The following is a 19,604-nucleotide window of genomic DNA, read 5'->3' as shown; positions in this document are numbered from 1 at the left end:
TAATATTCGCACCACTATATTTTTATAGATATACCAAAATGTACAAGTTTTATAACTGACTGTACAAACCTATAACATATATAAAAAAAAATGATACTAATATCATTTTCATATTATATATGATATATATCCATCACTATCAATTATCATTTTCTATTATTGTGTATTACTATTGTCTACCTGAGGAAAACCCTTACAAAGCGTTAACGATGGTGGAAACGATTAAGGTGGCGGCGACGAGTAGTGTAGGTTATTAATGTAAAAATAAAAGAGGTAATATAGATATTTTTAAAGTTAAGGGATAGATTTTATATATTATTTCATTAAGAATATTTTTGAAACTTTACTTAAAAAGATAGATGTAATGGTAATAACAAATGGTATTTTAGATAGAAGAGTTCATTTACTTAATAAAAGAGTAAAGATAAATATTTAAAGATAATGATAAATCCAAAAAAAAAAATTGCCACACAAAAAGGATAAGCTTGTTATTATAGTTGTAAAAGTGTTTATAACAAAGATAAGGCAAAAATTATTATAGTTTTATCATTGCCCATATTTAAATAAATAAATACACAAGAAAACTTGGCCGAATTCACAAAATTAACAATGGTTTGTAACAGTTATTTCAATATACCATATAAAGCAAATCCATTATTTTTTCTCTTTAAACTTTTTGTCTTATAAAATATAAAAATACCTTGTAACTATTCTTATAACTCATACCATAAAATATATACTTATATTACCCTTTTCCTAACACCTACCTTTTTTTTTGTACACTCTTTCCTCCTCCCTCCCTCCTTCCCCAATCAAAACAAAATTCAAACAATGCGAAAAAGGTCTTTCCCCATAATTCCATATCTATATTAATCACTCGTCGGCGCATTGCGCATGTATCTCTTTCATTATTATAAAGAAACTATCTCTCATTTATGTCACAACTATCTTTCATCTCTGGCCATAATCATCTCCGGCGACATCTCCGGCGAGACTTACACATGTGTAAGTACAACTTACACATGTGTAAGTTGAATAAAAATTATGATTCGGAACGGGCTTCGTCCTTAAAGTGATTCATAAACCAAAGCTGGTGGAGGTGATAGGTCATTGAGGGTGATAGGTCACTGAGGGTGATAGGTCATAATGTGATAGGTCATAGGGGGTGACCGGCCGATGATGGGTGATCTACTTAAAAAAAATTGTACTTAAAACATGTGTAAGTTACTTACACATGCGTAAGTCTCTTACACATGCGTAAGTCTCGCCGGAGATGGTCGTCGTCACCTGAGGATCATGGTGGTGGTCGGAGATGATCATGGTGGTGGCGGTGGTGGTCAGAGATGATGGTGGTGGTGGCCGGAGAAGAAGGTAGAAGGAGTCCCTAACAGTCCCTAAAATAAAGTGTCCCTAATTTAACTTTTTCCTATATATATATATATATATATATGGAGGATGAGAATATAAGGCTGTTAGATACCTAAGTTTAGGTGTGGAACAATCACATATTATTTTTTAAATCCATAAAATTCATGGGGGTCATGTGATTTAATTAAAATTCAACGAATATTAAAAAATTAGTATGTGAGGGGTTCCACACCTAAACTTAGGTGCCGGACAGCCTTATATTCACTTTTCCCTATATATATATATATATATGGAAAAGATAATTTGAGACCAACTAAAAGAAGTCCAAAAAAGGACCATTGATTTTCGTAACTTACACACTACCATCATCATCTACTACGATATACAAGACTTTTTTGTAAAAACACTAAGACTTTTCAGCAACAGGCCCACAGAAAAATCATGTGTAAGTTAACTTACACATGTGTAAGTAACACATGTGTATGGTGGGCTCATCGCCGGAAAGTCTTGTATATCGTAGTAGATAATAATGGTGTACAAAAATCAATGGTCCTAGTTGGTCCTAAAATAAGAGGTGGTCTCAAAACATCTCACCCTTATATATATATATATATATATATGGGAAAATTGAGTGTGAGGTTGTCGCATATCTAACTTAGTTGAAAAACCTCTCGCATAATATATTTTAATATTTTTTGTATAATTAATATATGATGGGCCCCATGAATTTTATTGAATAAAAAAAAAAAAACAAGATGTCGAGTGCCGGATTCTTGATTTCTAAAAATAAAAGGCTTGGACATTTGTTAATTTAAATTGGGTTGAAACTTAATATTTTAGGTTGTAGCATAATATTAAAAACAAAAAAATTATAAGGAAAATGTAGTTAAGGCTAAGGTGGTATCGTGGTGAGTGGTGACCACCCTCCTAATACTCTCCATTCGCCAATAGATATGTTTAAACATACAACAAAGCCAAAAAATTTGGATGCATCTTAATTACGGAGATATAAATTTTGTAATTGTTTAATACTCGTAATGATTAATATATCCCTCGGTTGAAAAGCACCAAATACACATTAAACAAAGACACGGGCACATGATTGTGACCGTTGTGCCAACGACCCAAATTCAACGTCCCTTGGTTGATTGCTTAATATCTTATTCATAACAATCATAAGCAAACCACTTGTCACCATTTATACAAATCTTCAGTTGTTTGATGTATCATATCATATTTAGCATGTGGTTGTCAGCGTAACGATACTAATGGCCACTTCCTAGAAATTACGTCCTAGCCACAACTCTTTAAAATGACTAGATAGGATAATATTACGTTTCTATATAAATTAAGTAAAGAATGATCGATCATATATTTTACTAATTCAATAGTTATCCAGAAAAAAACATCACTGTTATGTGTATATGAATGAGGCGATATAATATAATGTTGAAGAGCCATAATTCTACCAGAAATTTTGACACAGCATGTTCTTCGATGTATAATTGTTATACACAATTGTGATAATTAATTAGAATTTGCGACAGATATATCAACACTCTTTAATGTTTGACATATGTGTGTCTCATTTTCCCTTAATTTGCACTTTTGAAACTGTTATGCATTTCAAATCACCTTTTCAATAGTATATAAATATTATAAATGACTAATCTAAGTATAATGGGTAATCGACTTATTATTGTTCCTCAATAATCTTTTTTACAAGCAACATGAAAGAGATAAATATGTAATATCACGTTTAAAGGGAACCGAGACATGTTTTAAACCTCTCACCTCCACTTTTATGTTACAAGCCCGACACTAGTAGAGTCGTAGACTCCCAATATTGTATTACAAATATAAATATATAAACGACTCATTATAGGTCCTCATCGACCTGTGATAGACATACACCATGTAACGATGTGGTTTTGCCGACATAAGATGCGATTTATGCTCATGACTTCCGCATTTTTATGATATATATCCTTCACCACCACGCTACCATTATATCACAAACTAGACACCAAAAGAAATTGGACTAAACCCGGTGTTAATGAAATTCCTTTAACGAATTGAAATTCTTTTAGGAGTCCATTTTATATACTCGAGTCAGGGTCTTCTTTTTTTTATATATCTTTGAAGATGATTCTAACAAAAATGACAAAAAAATATAATAATAATAATAATTTACTATTTCGTAAAAAAATTTCTGACTCCATCATTGTTCCCAAAGAATGATATTGTTTGCAATACTTGAAAATATTCTTTGAAGGTATATTATTTAGTTCAAGCATAAAACTATAAACAAGCTTTAAACGGATAACTTGATTTGGTCGATTCAATTTACGGGTTGAAATTTAAAAAAAAAAAAAATTAAAAAAAAAAATTTTTTGACCATCGCTTTACAAAAAGCCACTAGGCACAGTATTAAAAGTCACGCTAAAGGAAGTTAGAAAACAATCAAGTCTCGAGTCGTAAGTCCTAAATATCAACTCCAGTGACACCCTCGATTTCATCCACTTTTGCAAAATATAAACTTTCTAAAATCATAGTGAAAACCTAAAATCACATATGATGTTGTTAGTAATTTTGTAAAATGTGATAAATTCTAGTAGGCCTTCCGAAAATATGGTTGTATTAATTCACTTCAATATAACTAAATCTCATGCATCCCTGTTTTTTCCACAAGTCTTGGGTTCGACTCTTATGAGTGACAAGTTTGTGGGTTTTTTTCCTGAATCACCTGTAACGGCTTATGGTTTACATCTCGTAGTCTAAAGTACGTACATGATTTCACCATTATACGTTGAGGTGCTACCTGATGTCGAATACCGACTAACTGTTCAAAAAATATGAATGAATTTGAGTTTGACAACATCTTTTTTCATTGTTAGAATTTAGAGTCTGTTTTTTTCAATCATTAAGTAATTAAATTGATAAAGTGACTAAATGAATAAATAATATCCGTATGGACTAAATTAATAAAGTTGTTTGGTATAAAAAAGGGATAACTACAGAAAATAGAAAGCTCCTTTCGACCAATTCACGAAAATAGCAGCGACCTTTAAAAGTTTTGTTTTTTAGAAATGAACTTTCATTTATTACCGAAAATAGCAACATTTGACACGTGTACATGGTGACGTGGACATTTTTTGATTACGTGACATTTTTTAATGACGTGACATTATTCTTTATTTATTACTATTTAATTTTTTTATCAGTCATGTCATTTCCCAAAAAAATAATAATATGGTTCCGTTTCAGTTTTGGTTCCGGCAAGGCATTTTTTTTCGTCATTATATTCTGAAGCTGATTTCAGTTTCTTTTCATTGATTTTTGTTGAGTCTCTTCCATTTTCAAACATTGAGAAGCTGTGTATTAAGATCATAAAGGAAACATAGATCTATATCTTCTTCATCTATTTCGAGATTTAAAATCTCTAAAATTAGATGCCAAAACATCTTTGTTTTCGTCAGAGAGAGATCATGGGGATGTTTAGGTAAGACGAGAGTTTCATAGGCCGAATTTGGTTCGTTTAAGAAGAGTTTGTCTGCGGATGAGATAGATCCAGATGACGAAGGTCCAGAGGTGTTCTCGAACTCGAACAAACTGTCGACGGTTTCTTAGTTAGTTGAAGAAATTGAAGAAAAAACCATCTCCACATCCAGCACTGACGTGGTGTTGAAGTAATCCGACTATAAATTAGAGATCACTGCTATTTTCGTAAATTGTTCGAAAGGTCCTTTCTATTTTCTGTGTTATAAAGAATGTCACGTCATTAAAAAAATGCCACGTAATCAAAAGATGTCCACGTCACCATGTCCACGTGTCAAATGTTGCTATTTCTGGTAATAAATGAAAATTCATTTCTAATAAACAAAACTTTTAAAGGTCACTACTATTTTCATGAATTGGTCGAAAGGTGCTTTCTATTTCCTGCAGTTATCTTTATAAAAAACAAACATATTCAGTTGACTTAATTAATTAAGTATTTTTTTTATTAGGCCAATTAAATTCTAAATAAACAAGATCTTAAACTTTTTCTTTGCTAATGAACATTATTATCTTCAAACTGTGTATTAACATATATTTGTTTTTTAATGAATTTTTAGGCTTAGAAAACAAGTGCTTACGGCAATTTGCGAGTACCCAAAAATCATTTTTATTTATTTTCAAAAACTTCAAATATAACATACATTTGGTAAGGTTTTTTCGTCCATAAACATACTATTTTCTTTTTTCGTGTAATCAGTATTTGTTGAGGAACTAAACAAAAGAGAGAAAAATGCTGAGAATTTAGTCATACGCGTGTCCCTGTGATAAGAATTCACATGTGGTGTTACATTAACTTTATCTAGGTGACATGTTCCTCTTCTCCTCCTCCTTTTGTTATTTAGTTCTTTTAAATTGACAAGTGTTATTTATGTCCCCATTATATTTGGCCTTATACAAACTCCCCATTAAACTTCCCAATCATCATATGATTTATGTACCAAATATCATTATTTTTGGTCAGTTTTGCCATGGGTATAACAGACAAAGAAATGTCAAAAAAATTAAAAAAAAAATACAACAAAATGTCTGTCTAATATACTTTGTCAATACAAATGATTAAATCAAGAATGGAAAAATAGAAGAGATTTTTTAATTTGTGTCTTAATAGCATACGTAAAAGTAATACAAATATATCAATTCAAAAAAGTAAAAGAATATGAAGATTATTCTTTAAAAATCATATATTTTAAGTTTTAACAAAAATATTGGCTCATAAATCGCACTCCTACGGTCTTATGTGTACATTTAGGTCACAAATTAGAAAATCTCAATGAAACAAATTAAGTAAAATTTAGATGTGAAATTTTTGTATTCATGTTATATTTTTTTAAAAATTTTCTATTTGGGATGTTCAAGAACTAGCCCCTCCATTTTCTCTAAATTATACTCTTTATTCACTAATTTAAGCATCATTAATATACTTAAGATTTACCCTTACTTAAATAATTTACACCAACACTTCCTGAATTCTTAAAATAATTACTCTAATCATTGTATCAATAACATTTATATCACTAGCCTACACTACTCGCCATCTCCACCACCAGTTTCTGCAGCAATCCGTCGCCACCACACTATCGTCACGACCACATTACACGGGCTGATTTTATATTGGAAGTCTCAGCAATTCGAACCAGTATTTTAAATACTGGTACGTACCAGTTGGTGTTACCGATAAGGCGGTAATATCGGGTATCGGTCGGTCGTCCGATACAACTAGCACGGTGTTTTATTTGATATTTTCCGGTTTATCCGGTATTGTAAAACTGTTTTTCCATTTTTATTTTTTAGAAGTTATTTAAAATATATTTTGATGATAGTTTAACGTTATTTTTGTTGTTTGTAAACTTTAAAAATAATAATTGCTATGAAATATTTATTTGAGATTCTTTTTTAGTGAATTATAACTGTATTTTAGTTATTTTTGTTGAATTATAAAGTTTTGTAGCATTTTTATAAAAAAAGAAATAAAAAATAACCATATCGGTAATACCGACGGATAATACCGGTGTCATTGAAATACTGGTTTTTTTTTAATGTACGATTTTGGTCAGAGCCTGTTCACTTCATATGTGGCCTCTACACCCACCGGGCAGGATGTCATCGCCGTAGTTCATAGAGAAAACCCCCGGATAGATCGCCAAACTGCACGACATCTACGACATTGAATGCTATTTGGGGTAAAACTTGCGTCCCTTTGGATTCGAACTCTGGTTGCCCAAAGAACAAAACTTTATTGGAGATCTGGGATGCCATTTAGTTATCAACCCATTGACACTGAAATACTGGTTTGATTCGAACAATCAAATTCAAGCAATTATTGGCTGAAAGACAATGACCCTAATAATAAAAGTGTACACTTATTCCAATTTCCAACAAATGATTATTAGAAAGACATAGATTTACCTGTCAAAAATCACGAGGTATCAACATTAAAATTTACAAACAAACTAACAATTTGAAGCTTATTAAATCCGTGTAACAGGCGGTGATTGATTATTTCACAGAAATATTTATATTATAGTGTAAATTATATGAGAAATTTGAGTTGGGATCTGGCTAATTAAAAAGAGAGATATAAACTTCTTAAAATGTTATTCTGTCATATACTTTTGATCTTTTGTAACACCTTTTAACTAAGACTAAAATGATAGCATGGCCGGTATGATCTTAGATAACAGCCTTCTTAATAGTTCTCATATAAAATTCGGAAGATAACAGCCTTATTAATATCAAATCTAGTCATCCTCATAGAGTCATAGATGTACAAACGTTTAGCTCTTATTTGGACTTATAAACATAATAGACATAATGAAAAGTAAAGTAGACATCTTTAATTCCTAACAATAGCAAAGACCACCGAATGTATGACCTAAACTCGAGCAGTCGAGCTCCACCCCTCCTTGCAAGTTCACCTCTTCAAATTTATTTTTAAGAAACCGAACTTGGATGAAGTCTTGCTTTTCAAATTTATTTTTAAGAACAATTTAAGTTGACTGGGTTTGAAATAAGACATTAATTTATTAAAGAGATAGTATAATTAAAAAAAAAAAAACTCAAATTAAGTAATTGTATTTCTTTTTTCATTTTTTTTCTTTTGAAGAATATACGTTGTTTAGGTGTTAATTTGTTGTGCAATTTCTAATACCGAATTGATATATATTATTATGAATATTCACCTGAAACATATAGTTAATTTTGTTTTAAATATTTATAAATTAAAAAAAATCAACACATAACTAAGTATAAGGAATAAGTATTTTAATAACATGGTATAAATATAAAAAAAATTAACATATCAGAAAACTGACACCATTGCTTTTTTTGGTTCTCAGGTTTTTCGATTTGATTTTTTGGTTTTGTTTTTGTTCATTTCTTTTAAGTATCTTGTTTTTACCGCCACTGGTTTATTAGTAATGTCTTAAACGTTGAAGAAGTCCACTAGGGTTCAAATTCAGCTTTCCAAGTCTGTAGGAGTGAATTATTAAGGAGATTTTTAAGAGTCATGAGTTTCATCCTAGAAATACGTGATTCAAGTTCCGCATACTACACAATTAGATATCATTGTGGTGTCTCGAATACGAACTACTAACTATTAACTCGTTGTTAATATATATATATATATATATATACATGCATATATTGTTTTTACCACTAATTCCATGCATATGCATGCAGGTAATCTATACTATATTATAAAGTAAAGGGATAAGTGCCCAGAAATGCAGTCAACTAATGCTCAAAAGTTATTGTAAGCACGAACTCTAGGTCAGCTTTATTGTATTCAGGAAGCTTGTTCAAGAGTTCCATAGCATGCAAAAGTAACCGAGTAAAAAGTTAACCGGTAAACAATTTGAGTTTGACCCGTTGACTGCTTACGTGACATGTTTGACTGGATTTTATATATAATTAAAAATATGTATCAATCAGTTTTTCTATACAAATAACAAAGGTGAATCTAGACTAGGTGGCATGTTAAGTGTTAACCTATCAGACCACCATGTAAGCATTTTTGTTAAGTGTTGAAGACGATCATCAAGACATCCTATTAACAATTCCCACCCTCAACATCTTGAAGACGAATTCGACCCAGATCATGATCTTGGCTTCATTTCCGTCCATGATTTCTTTTCAAGACGCAATCTTGATCGAAACCCACATCCCATTTCATCAATCCATCGAAACCCACTCCCAATTGATCGCCAAAATCGGGTTAGTTTTGTAATCGATATGTTTCATCAACATGTTGAACAATCCCAATTCAATTAGGTAATAATAATCGTAATAATAGATTGATTCTGGGTTATGCGTTGGAAAACAACAAAACTTCGTTGGAAAAACTTCTAAATCCGATATCTTTCACTTTTCTCCGAATTAAGACTCGAAAATGACACCAAACCACTCACAATCAAATCGCGAACAAATCCTATCCAAAATAAAGCTAGTTGAGACTCGCCAGAAAAGATGTCAGTTCACCGGAAGAATTAAAATGATGATAACTTTGTTGTTTCTATGAATTAAGACTTGAAATTTTCATCAAACTACTCCAAATTGAATTCCACACAAACCCTGCCCAACAGTTGTTGTGATCTAGATTGTCGGAAAAATTGAAACGATGATAACTTTGGTGTTTCTTCGAGATAAAACTTGAAATTTTCACCAAATTACCCAAAGATGGATCCCGCACAAACCCTAACCAACGGTTTTCTGTTTTGACGTCTCCGGAAAATATGGAGTCTTGCCGTAAAACGAACCGTCAGTGAAACTTAACCAATTGAAGATTCAAAAACATCATTATGTTTAGATTTTGACCGCAAGTAAAACCTTATGAATTTCAGATCGATTTGTTGAACAACGAGATTGAGATAGAAAAGAGAAGATGAAGGAAAAAGTTGTTGAATCTTTTTCTTTATCTGATTTCTTTTGTTTAATTATAAGATTGACAATGAAAAGTTGACTCAATATCAGGGTTTGTGATATTGATTTGGAATTTGTCATCCACGTGGAGAGGTAACCGGTTCCACATAAGCAAAATCCACTTTGACTGTTACAATAACCAAAACTTTAAGTTTTGTAAACACAATAAAGCTGACATAGAGTTCGTGCACACAATAACTTTTGAGCATTAGTTGACTGCATTTCTGGACACTTATCCCTAAAGTAAATATGTTTTTTTTTCTAAAATTTTAAGTTTCAACGTTTCATCAAAACCAAATTACATCAATGACTTGCACTAACCTCCGACGCTGCCACAACCAATAGTTGCCGTCACTGCCGCCATTACCGTCTGTCACCGCTGCCACCTCCATCACCGCCGCTACCTCCGCCACCATCACGCCACCGCATCACACGGTACTGTTCTTTTGATCCGAAAAACTCTTTTTCACATCGATTGTGTTGTGTTTGCTTGTGTTGGTTCGCTAGTTTTCTCTAACAATGATAGCATCGCCGGTATGATCTTAGATGATTTACGATAGTTGTGACAGCTGTGTGCCTGTGTGCACCTTTTTGACCTTCAATGGTCACAAATGGACAGGAAGAGTGTTAATTTGGTTATTTGTTTCCAATATGATCAAAGTTTGAAAATGACTTGTAGCAAAAGAAACAAAAAACTCGACTCCGTGTACAGTAATAGAGGTTTGCCAAATATAATTATGAATAAAATGGATAATTTAGTTTATGGAAAGTTACATGACTTTTTATTAATTTATTATCAAAGTATGTTACCCGCTTTGAAAACCAACTAATCCTAAAAGTCTAAAACGACCATCTGCTTTGCGAGTAACGTGGAGTTCTCACAGGTAAATCTTCGCAGTCACAGGGGGCTATATTTTTTTTGATATTAAGATTCAGATATTCGAACTTGAGACCTCCAAGTATTGTAGCTTCCTTCACCACTTGCATGTTTCAAATAGATTAGTTGGTGTAGGGAATATCACCCGTTAAATTGGTTGAACAAAGGTCTCCTATAGACTATAGTAGGTTCCTAATGGGTAAAGCATCATAAATCACATATACTTAATCAGATAGTTTGTTAGATATTCTAGCTATGGTAATGATGTTTAATATGCTAACTACTCGAAAAACTAGTATATATTTATTAGTCCTCTGAGCTTAAACTTGTTTTAGCGGTTAGCCTATTCCGCCTACCACAACACTACTAACACATTGGTCATCCAGCATTTCCTAACTACCAAGATGGCCTAGTGGTAACAAGTTTGACGATCACAAAGCATCTTACGAATGATTAGGGAAAGAGTTCAAAAACGGTCATGAGATACAATTTGGGCCGCATACATCTGAGTTATCTATTTGCCATCCTTGGGTAACCTGATTTATTTACGCATTTCTTTTGCGAACCTAAACCATTTACGCATACAATTGACATTTTCAAGATCATTATATGAAAGGGCCTAAGCAAGATGAACTTTTACAATAAGGCCCAAAAAAACACAATTCCATTAAACAAACTGGACAAACTTGGGGTAGAAATCACATATTCGCCCAAAAGGAAGCATTGTTAGTTTTACAAGCAAATCCAGGTATTCAACTAAAATCACATTCTTCCAAAACCAATTAGTAAATTCAACACTCTTTTCATCTTTCCTTTCTACAAACCAAGGGCTATAACAGTGCTTGCCACTTGAACCATTGATCTAAACATGCCTAGAATCCTAAGACAATCTCTACAATTGATACTTTTTCAAAATTCACTTACATCGAAATACCACTTCTAGGGTTTTAGAAGCTCAATGGAAGAACCATGATTTAATGAAGATGGCCAGAGCAAATTGCAACACGCACGCAGCAACCAACACAATGGTCAGGTCATTTAACTCTACGTGAGACTTGAGGTTCAAACCAACAAAAGCAGCTGAAGCGATACCCGTGATGAGTGTGATGGTCCATCGGAGAAAATCCACTGGGATAACTAATAAAAGCTGTGCATGTCACAAACAAAGGTTATGATTTGTCATATCCACTGCAGGTGACAAAGGCAGCAAATGGATGAGTGGGGGTAAGGGGTGGGGGAACCGGTCAAAATGGGTACATTTGTATAAGTCAAAATAGGTTGGTTTTACTGAAAACAACTTTTCTCACTTCTTTTTTATCAATGTTTAGCGAGTCGTACATATATTGTTACAAAGTCGAGTTATTTCAACAAAATCGAAAATTAATTTAGGAGGTTTAATGCATTTCACATTTAAATACACACTCTGAGTGCTTGCCAACCTTTTTGACTTGCTAGATTGACCAATTAGGCCCAATATGACCCATTTCCTTTATCACTAATCAACCCATTCACAAGTAAATGGGTTTAAATTGCAGCTTATGAAATCCAGGATTGAACTTGATAAGAAATTTAAGTAGATTAGGGCTTATATGAAATTATCCCAAAGTTTTTGATTAATCAAATAGTTTTCAGCCATCAATCATCATAAAATCATGTGATGATCATGCATGCACATGTTGAAAAACTTAATTCGTGATTCCAAACCAGTTAACCAGCACAAGCAGAAGGATACTTACAGAGCTGATGATGAAAATGAAGAGAGAATATCCCCACATGCACCAAAACTGGACAAGACCAACCCTCGAACCAAAATACTGAAGCAGCAAGTAAAATCCCAGTGGTACAATGAAGACATAACCATATACTGCTATGGCTGAAACCTGGAAGTAGCTCACATCAAAGCTCCAAGAAACCATAGAGTTACCCTTTCTACTCATCAGATATGTGGCACAGTTACCAAATGAAGCAATCACAAATACCAATGTGGTGGAAATCCAGATGAGTCCATATCTAAATAGAGAACAGTTATCAGATGAGCTCAAGATTCTTAATTTACGAAGATAAGCTAGTGTTCATAACATTAGAATATGATGTGATATATAAAGAAACAAATTAACAATTTAACTAGAACTTCTATTGAAAAACTACACTATAATAGTAGAAAATGTAACTGAGGGATATGGCAATGCAGCACTTAGACAACTTTACAAGGGAGACACTGAGATGGTGAAAGAAAGAAAAAGCACAAAACTTACAGATCTGGGTTGGCTTCGGTTTTTCTGAAAAAATCCCCAGTTGGATACAAAGAACTTGTCAATCTGTTCACAACATCATCTGTATCAACATTAAAATATTGTGTATAAGAGGAAACGCTGAATGCTCCATTCCAGTTGTTGCTAGGTTGCTGTCCATCTGCAGATATAGGGCTATAGAAAATTAGCATCTGGTGTGTATCAACTGAGAACTGTACCTTCCCTAGCACTACTGTATCTTATTGCTACTAAAATTCAAGAATCAGAAAAGACAGAATTTGTATCGCATATTACTTCTATAGTTGACATACAAGCCAATATAACAGAGAACGAGAGTATGTCGTTTAACATAGATTTGACATGATAGCAAGAGACAAAAGATGATCCCAATAAAATGTTTTGTTAAATATTGGAAGAAGAAGAAGAAGAAGCATCAGTAACGTATCTTGGTTGATGTTGAGCATGTACATGCATAGACCTAACTCAAAAAGCTAACACCACATAGCCTTCAAATTAATTAATTAACTAAAAAAATCTCTTTTTACTGCGTGGGTACTTATCTGTAGCAAGTTAGCATTTATTAAAGGCATATCATTGCAGTATGAATGATATCTCACATTTCCTTAAGCTAACATCTTGCATTGAATGTCAAAAAAAGAGCTCTCTAAGATGTGGCAAAAATGTAATGTGCTTGTCACGTAAGGTGCCATCTGATACAAATATGATGACTGGACGTTACCCCTCAAAGTCCGTATATAATGGATATATAACAAGACTATGTCCAAGAGGAAAAGGACTTCTCCTATGATTCATCCCTCCTCACAACCTCACTTCTTAGTACTGCTTACATATCAATTCACACAAGATTGCCATACCCTGAGCGCACCTTTTTGCATGTAAGCAGAGGGCAAAGTTTACAAGAGAATGAGTATGAGACTATTTATGTAAAGCACGGAATTAAGAGCAAGCTCTCGTGCCACTCCTGCTGCCAACTTTGTGATAGAACTACCATGCGAAGGGATACAGAAGAATCCCTTTCTTCTTGACCTAACGACTGAACTTTTGATAGAAAAGCTAATAACCACATTGGTGAGCAGCATGCTAAGTCATACTTTCTTTATAGCGTACTCCATTTAAAATTTCAAACGAACACACAAACATTAGCACTGCAAAAGTTGAAATATTCTCTGAAACATGCCCGGTGCAAAACTGGCTAGCACAAAAGAAGGTAATTGTGCTAGAAAAAGGTTACAGTTTGCCTCTAAAACTCGGTTTTCAATAATAACAAACGAAGGCACTCAGTCTCAATAGTAAGAGCAAACTCATAAAAGAACTTCTAACAATGAATATCGGTTGGATAAGTTGAGACATAAAACAATTGAGATTCATGTGATAAAAGCATTCTTATATGGTAAAACGACATTGGTCTTGTAGGCAAGTACCGACAGACACGACCTTTCAGGTTAACATGTGAATGAATCTGAAGGTATACTGCTGCCATGTGCCATCAAAAAACTTGTGATGTAGAAAACAGATGAAACAGATCAGCAAGGTTGCAAGATTATGAAAGTGAGTATCTAAATGGTATAAGATGTTCTTCATCAACCAGGCATCCACAAGATCTAATCACTAGCACGCAGCTGTATATGCCATCAATTTCTCTTATTTATCAACAACTAAATTTTGATTGCTCTAGACTGGATATCAGTAATTCAGCACATCTTAGAAACAAAACTTGTATGCTAACACAACGGAATGTTCTATTGGTTAAAAAGATTGCCTGGGCTTTCACCAGCTCTACAGGAATCCAACGATATCTGAGAGTTATTACATCAAACAATATGGTGGAATCGAACTCAAGTATATAAATAGTCAATTCCATATCCTGAACTTATTAGTTAGTCAATAGAGGGCTAGCTATAAAAATATACTTCTTGTGTGTTTTCTTTTTTTCTTGTATCGCCTTAAAAAAGATTGTCAAGTTCAAAATAGTCATGGGACCTTGATATTAACTGCAGGAATACATTTGATGTAGAGAAGAATCAAAAGAAGATAGCTAGATAGAGTAGAAACTGAGTCATCATAACAACTTTTCCTGCTTGCTTCAAAAGACAAGTTTATTATGAAAAATTATAGATGGCATCATGTAACATACCGTTTGGACTTGTAAGAGTCTGGTATCCCCGTCCACCGCCGCCGCCACTATTAGGAGGAAATATTTGAAGATTTGCTTCAGGGTCTGCATGACAACCCAACAAAAGATAAATAAAATACTTGCTTTAAATTCAGCTACAGATCGAAGAAAACTCCAACAGCTAGAATAACATATCTTAAAAGAGTCCAATACCGTGTTGTATAGCTGAAGCCTTTCCTTCAGTTATGACAGCCTGAACACAAAAAAAAACAACAGACAGTCAGCTTTACTCTTATTCACAAATAACTCATCCATTTGTTAACGCCAAGGCTGTACTTTTTTATAGCTAGCAAAACCCGACATATCAACACATTTACATGCCAGATGAATCATCGGTGCCTCACAGGCTCACACATACATAAATTTCACATATTCACAAATAATAGATCTCTAGAGCATAACAAATGGAAACTACTTTCCTTCCATAAATTTAAGATACATTTTTTACTTCATTACCCAGTTTAAACAATTAAACTTGACATGTGAGTTTTGGGAAAGCATAAAATGAATTTAGGCAAAACGTCAATCACAAATAACCCTACTACGTGTTCACAACAATCTTTTGTATTTTCATACTACAGCTAGCACCTGACATTACACCACACCTGATTTCCCCTTGATCCCCCACACAAAAAGATATTACAAGACTATTATCCACTCCAAAATTTGATAAACCATGAAACAGTATACACCGATAGTTTCGAGATGACTTAATACGTTTACAAATATAAATTAAAGCAGTCCGATAAAAAGGATCCACGTTTGGTCTTCGATCACAAAAACGTTACTTTCAAGTTCAACAATGAATTCATGACAATAACTATATGTAAGCTAACTAATTAACTTAACTATATGACAACATCATACTTTCAGAGGCGGATAAACGAACAATCTCTAATATTGAACATAATCGATTGCTAGTCGAAACGTTATGCTAACCTAAATAACAAGTACTTTCAGTAGCAAAATGCACACTTCAAATTGAACTAAATTTAAAATTAAAACGTAAATTAAAAATAATCATGAATAACAAAGTTTCAATCTGTTATGAGTAAAGATTAATTAGTGATAGTAAATACAGTGATACTAAATTAGGGCAGATATATATATATATATATAGAGAGAGAGAGAGAGAGAGAGTAAATACCGGAACAGAACCAGGCAAGTGACTAGTAGGAAGGCTAGTGTAAGAAGGATCCGTCATTGAATTACAATTTGAAGGAAATGAGGGGGCGATGGAATTGATGATAATATTTTTTTTTGAGAATCGAGTTTTTGCTTGCTGTAAAATATAACTGAAATAATTGATAATACTAGTACGAAATGAAATAGGAAAAACCCCCTACTTAATTATAATAATTATTAATATTAATTATGAGGGAGGGAGGGAGGGAGGGCAGCAAAGTAAGGAAGAAGAAGAAGAGGAGGAGGAATGATTAGAGCAACTGGAATGGAGTTTGAAAGGGGACAACGACTTGGCAAATAGGCATGGCCACGCACCTAGTTACAGGCCCCGACGGTTTTATTTTTTTTTTAATCTTCTTTCTTTAAGATTTTTTAGGGGTTAAGTAATCAGGTATAGATTAATTTTTCGGATCGGATCTTTTTTTAAGTAGCTAGTAGCTTGATACGTCATGTTGTTTACTAACAAGTTGCAGAGTGTCTGCGCGTTGTGGCACCTAAAAGGTGAGGATAATATAAAAGAGAGGCGGTGGAGAAGGAGGCGGCGGCGGAGGGTGATTGAAGGTCGATGAAAGCGTGTAATGATTGGAAAAAATGGAGGAAAGAGGGTATATTAGGGTTTTATGTTTAAATATACTAGCATTATACCCGCGCAATGCGACGGCGGTAACGGCGACGGTGGTTTAGTGGTGTCGGTGACAGGTGGTGATCGATAACATCGACAATTGGTGTCGAGTGGTCTAACCGTGTAAGTTGATACAATGGTGATAGTGATATTTTAGAAGATAAGGGTTTAAAGTGTAAATTAATTCATTAAGGGTAATTTTAGTAATATCTAATAACTATTTCTTTAAGGGTTGTTTGTTAAGGGCAATTTAGTAATTTCTCATCTAACTATTTTCTAACCCTTTCCTAAAATAAGAGGTAAATAATCATTATAAAGGAGTAGTAGATTATGGAAATACTGAAAAAATTGCTTCATTTCCAAAAATAGAAAAACCAATATGCTTTATAGAGGAGTATAAAATTAAGAAAAATAACTCCCTCTAAAGGCCCACGTATTTTTATTATTTTTATTATCACAAAAAACACAACCGTCAAGTGAATACATCAAATCAAACATTTTTGTTGATGGTGTGTTTGGTGTGGAGTTTAAAGTGAATGGTGTGATCGACATATGAGTATTGACATGAGACAGCGGCATGTGGCTTTGACAATCGCAACTTGTGACATCGATAACAAAAAGCGGTATCACTAGGTTGATGGAAAAAGATGTTAAGATGTTTCTTTTACTTTTCCTTTATATTGTTTATGTGTATGTTGATGTCAATAAAATTTACCACCACATACAATATTTATTGGTATGCTTTGGCAAAGCTGGATCCATTGATTGGTTCTTGGCATATTCATTGTTGACATTTTGGCAATATATCTTTCACCCAAATGGAACATGAAATAATTTTAGATATTTTTTATTAGACTCCCTAATAACATTTTGGCAATATATCTTTCACCCAAATGGAACATGAAATAATTTTAGATATTTATTACGGAGTATTAGACTCCCTAACATATACAATTATTAATCATTACTTTTAAAGTAAATTTCTACGAGACAATTATCTTTATCAAACATCATATATAGCCATATAGGATTGTAAATGAATAGACTATCATCGAACATTTTAGACTATCCCCATCGCTTGTAAAATCCTTGTTCGGTCTGCACATATAACATTAAAAAATTAATAAACTCCACTACATCTAACCAACTTGTTTAGCCTACCAACTAATGTTTGGCACTAGAATATGTAGGCATGGCACTATATACATGTTGAATAGACACCTACAACTATGCAAACAACAAAAAAAAAAAATGCTAAAACGATAATTTTTTTCAAACACCATATTCAATGTAATTTTTCAAATGCAATTGATTCAATATTAAAAAGTAAACTAAGTAATTGTTCAAAAAAAGTTCAAAATATATAACTTTTCATTCCTTATCTATTGCCTACAATATCAAGATATATTTTTATACATATGATAAATAAGTTATTTCTTTAATATATAAATATATTTTTACTTTGTAGATTAATTTTTAACTAAAAAGTATTATATGTAAAACATTAGTATATGTTAGGAAAATTGTTTGGTTGAGTTGTTAATGTGAGTGTAAAAATTAGTTCTAGTTGAGTTAAGTAAAAATATAAGGAAAAAAAAATTAATTATTTATTTATTAATTAGTATTGTTGGTTGGGTTGCGAATGAGGATCACCTTGTGAATCTTCTTTCCACATGATATTCGCCCATATTCATTGATTTAGCTGTATAAACATAGGGAAAATGATCCGTACTGCAGACTTTACCTAAACTTAGGTACTGTCACATTAAAAAAAGTTACTCCCTCCGTCCCATTTTAGTTGTCATGTTGACTAACTTTGACCGTAAATAACTTTGTTTGTACTATATAGTAGTTGATAAAACTTATATGAACGGAAAGTACATTAAAAACTCAATCCATTCATATATTTTATATCAAGTGTTACATGACACAAACAAAGTTATTTACGGTCAAAGTTAGTCAATATGACAACTAAAATGGGACGGAGGGAGTACATATTAAACCTTTGAATTTAATAAACATACATAACCCCCCTGAATTTTACATAAACTCCCCCTGAATTTTACATAATCACCCCCTGCTTTACCTAAGATAGGTACTGCATGCTTTACCCCATAAACATATACGTACAGGAACAAAAATGCACTTCTTATTTATTAAATTATTTTTATGAATATTTAATTATTTATTCATGAAATTTATTCAATTATGTTAATCTGAATGTGTTTCTTTGTTTACCTATAAAATATTTTTAATTATAATATATATCTTTATGATAAGATAGATTTTAGTAAAAAAATTTTAATAAATAAATTTTAGTTCCATTGCCTCTGGAGACAGAGTTCAAGGGTTCGATTCGCATGCCTAGTAAGGCTGGAGGTACTTTTTTTCCTTTTGGTAGATCTAAAAGTAGTTTCTTTACCTTTGGTAGGGGTAAGGTTGTTTACATCTCAACCTCTCACGTATACCGTCAAAAAACAATATTAGGACCTAAAACCTATGAAAAACAACATTGAGAGTTACTTTACTTTATTAACTTTTACTTTTTACTTATATCATTGTTCATTCATATTTATACTCATCCTTCAATTTGAATCACAATACTTATGTGACTGTTCATTTATATTCATT

General features: G+C 32.8%; 1 protein-coding gene across 1 annotated transcript; it reads right to left on the bottom strand.

The window, feature by feature from the left end:
- Window positions 1–11,387: 11,387 nt before the first annotated feature.
- LOC122607944 (protein YIPF1 homolog) lies at window positions 11,388–16,548 on the bottom strand. Its single transcript, XM_043781029.1, has 6 exons — window positions 16,314–16,548; window positions 15,320–15,359; window positions 15,128–15,211; window positions 12,976–13,132; window positions 12,457–12,730; window positions 11,388–11,867 (listed from the first exon to the last, which is right to left on the bottom strand). The coding sequence occupies exons 1-6, from the start codon at window positions 16,368–16,370 to the stop codon at window positions 11,676–11,678; spliced, it is 804 nt and encodes a 267-aa protein (XP_043636964.1). The 5' UTR covers window positions 16,371–16,548; the 3' UTR covers window positions 11,388–11,675.
- Window positions 16,549–19,604: the final 3,056 nt, after the last annotated feature.

This window comes from Erigeron canadensis, chromosome 1 (assembly GCF_010389155.1).
Source record: "Erigeron canadensis isolate Cc75 chromosome 1, C_canadensis_v1, whole genome shotgun sequence".
In the NCBI taxonomy this organism is placed as follows: Eukaryota; Viridiplantae; Streptophyta; class Magnoliopsida; order Asterales; family Asteraceae; genus Erigeron; species Erigeron canadensis.
This window is presented reverse-complemented; position numbering and strand designations above follow the sequence as displayed.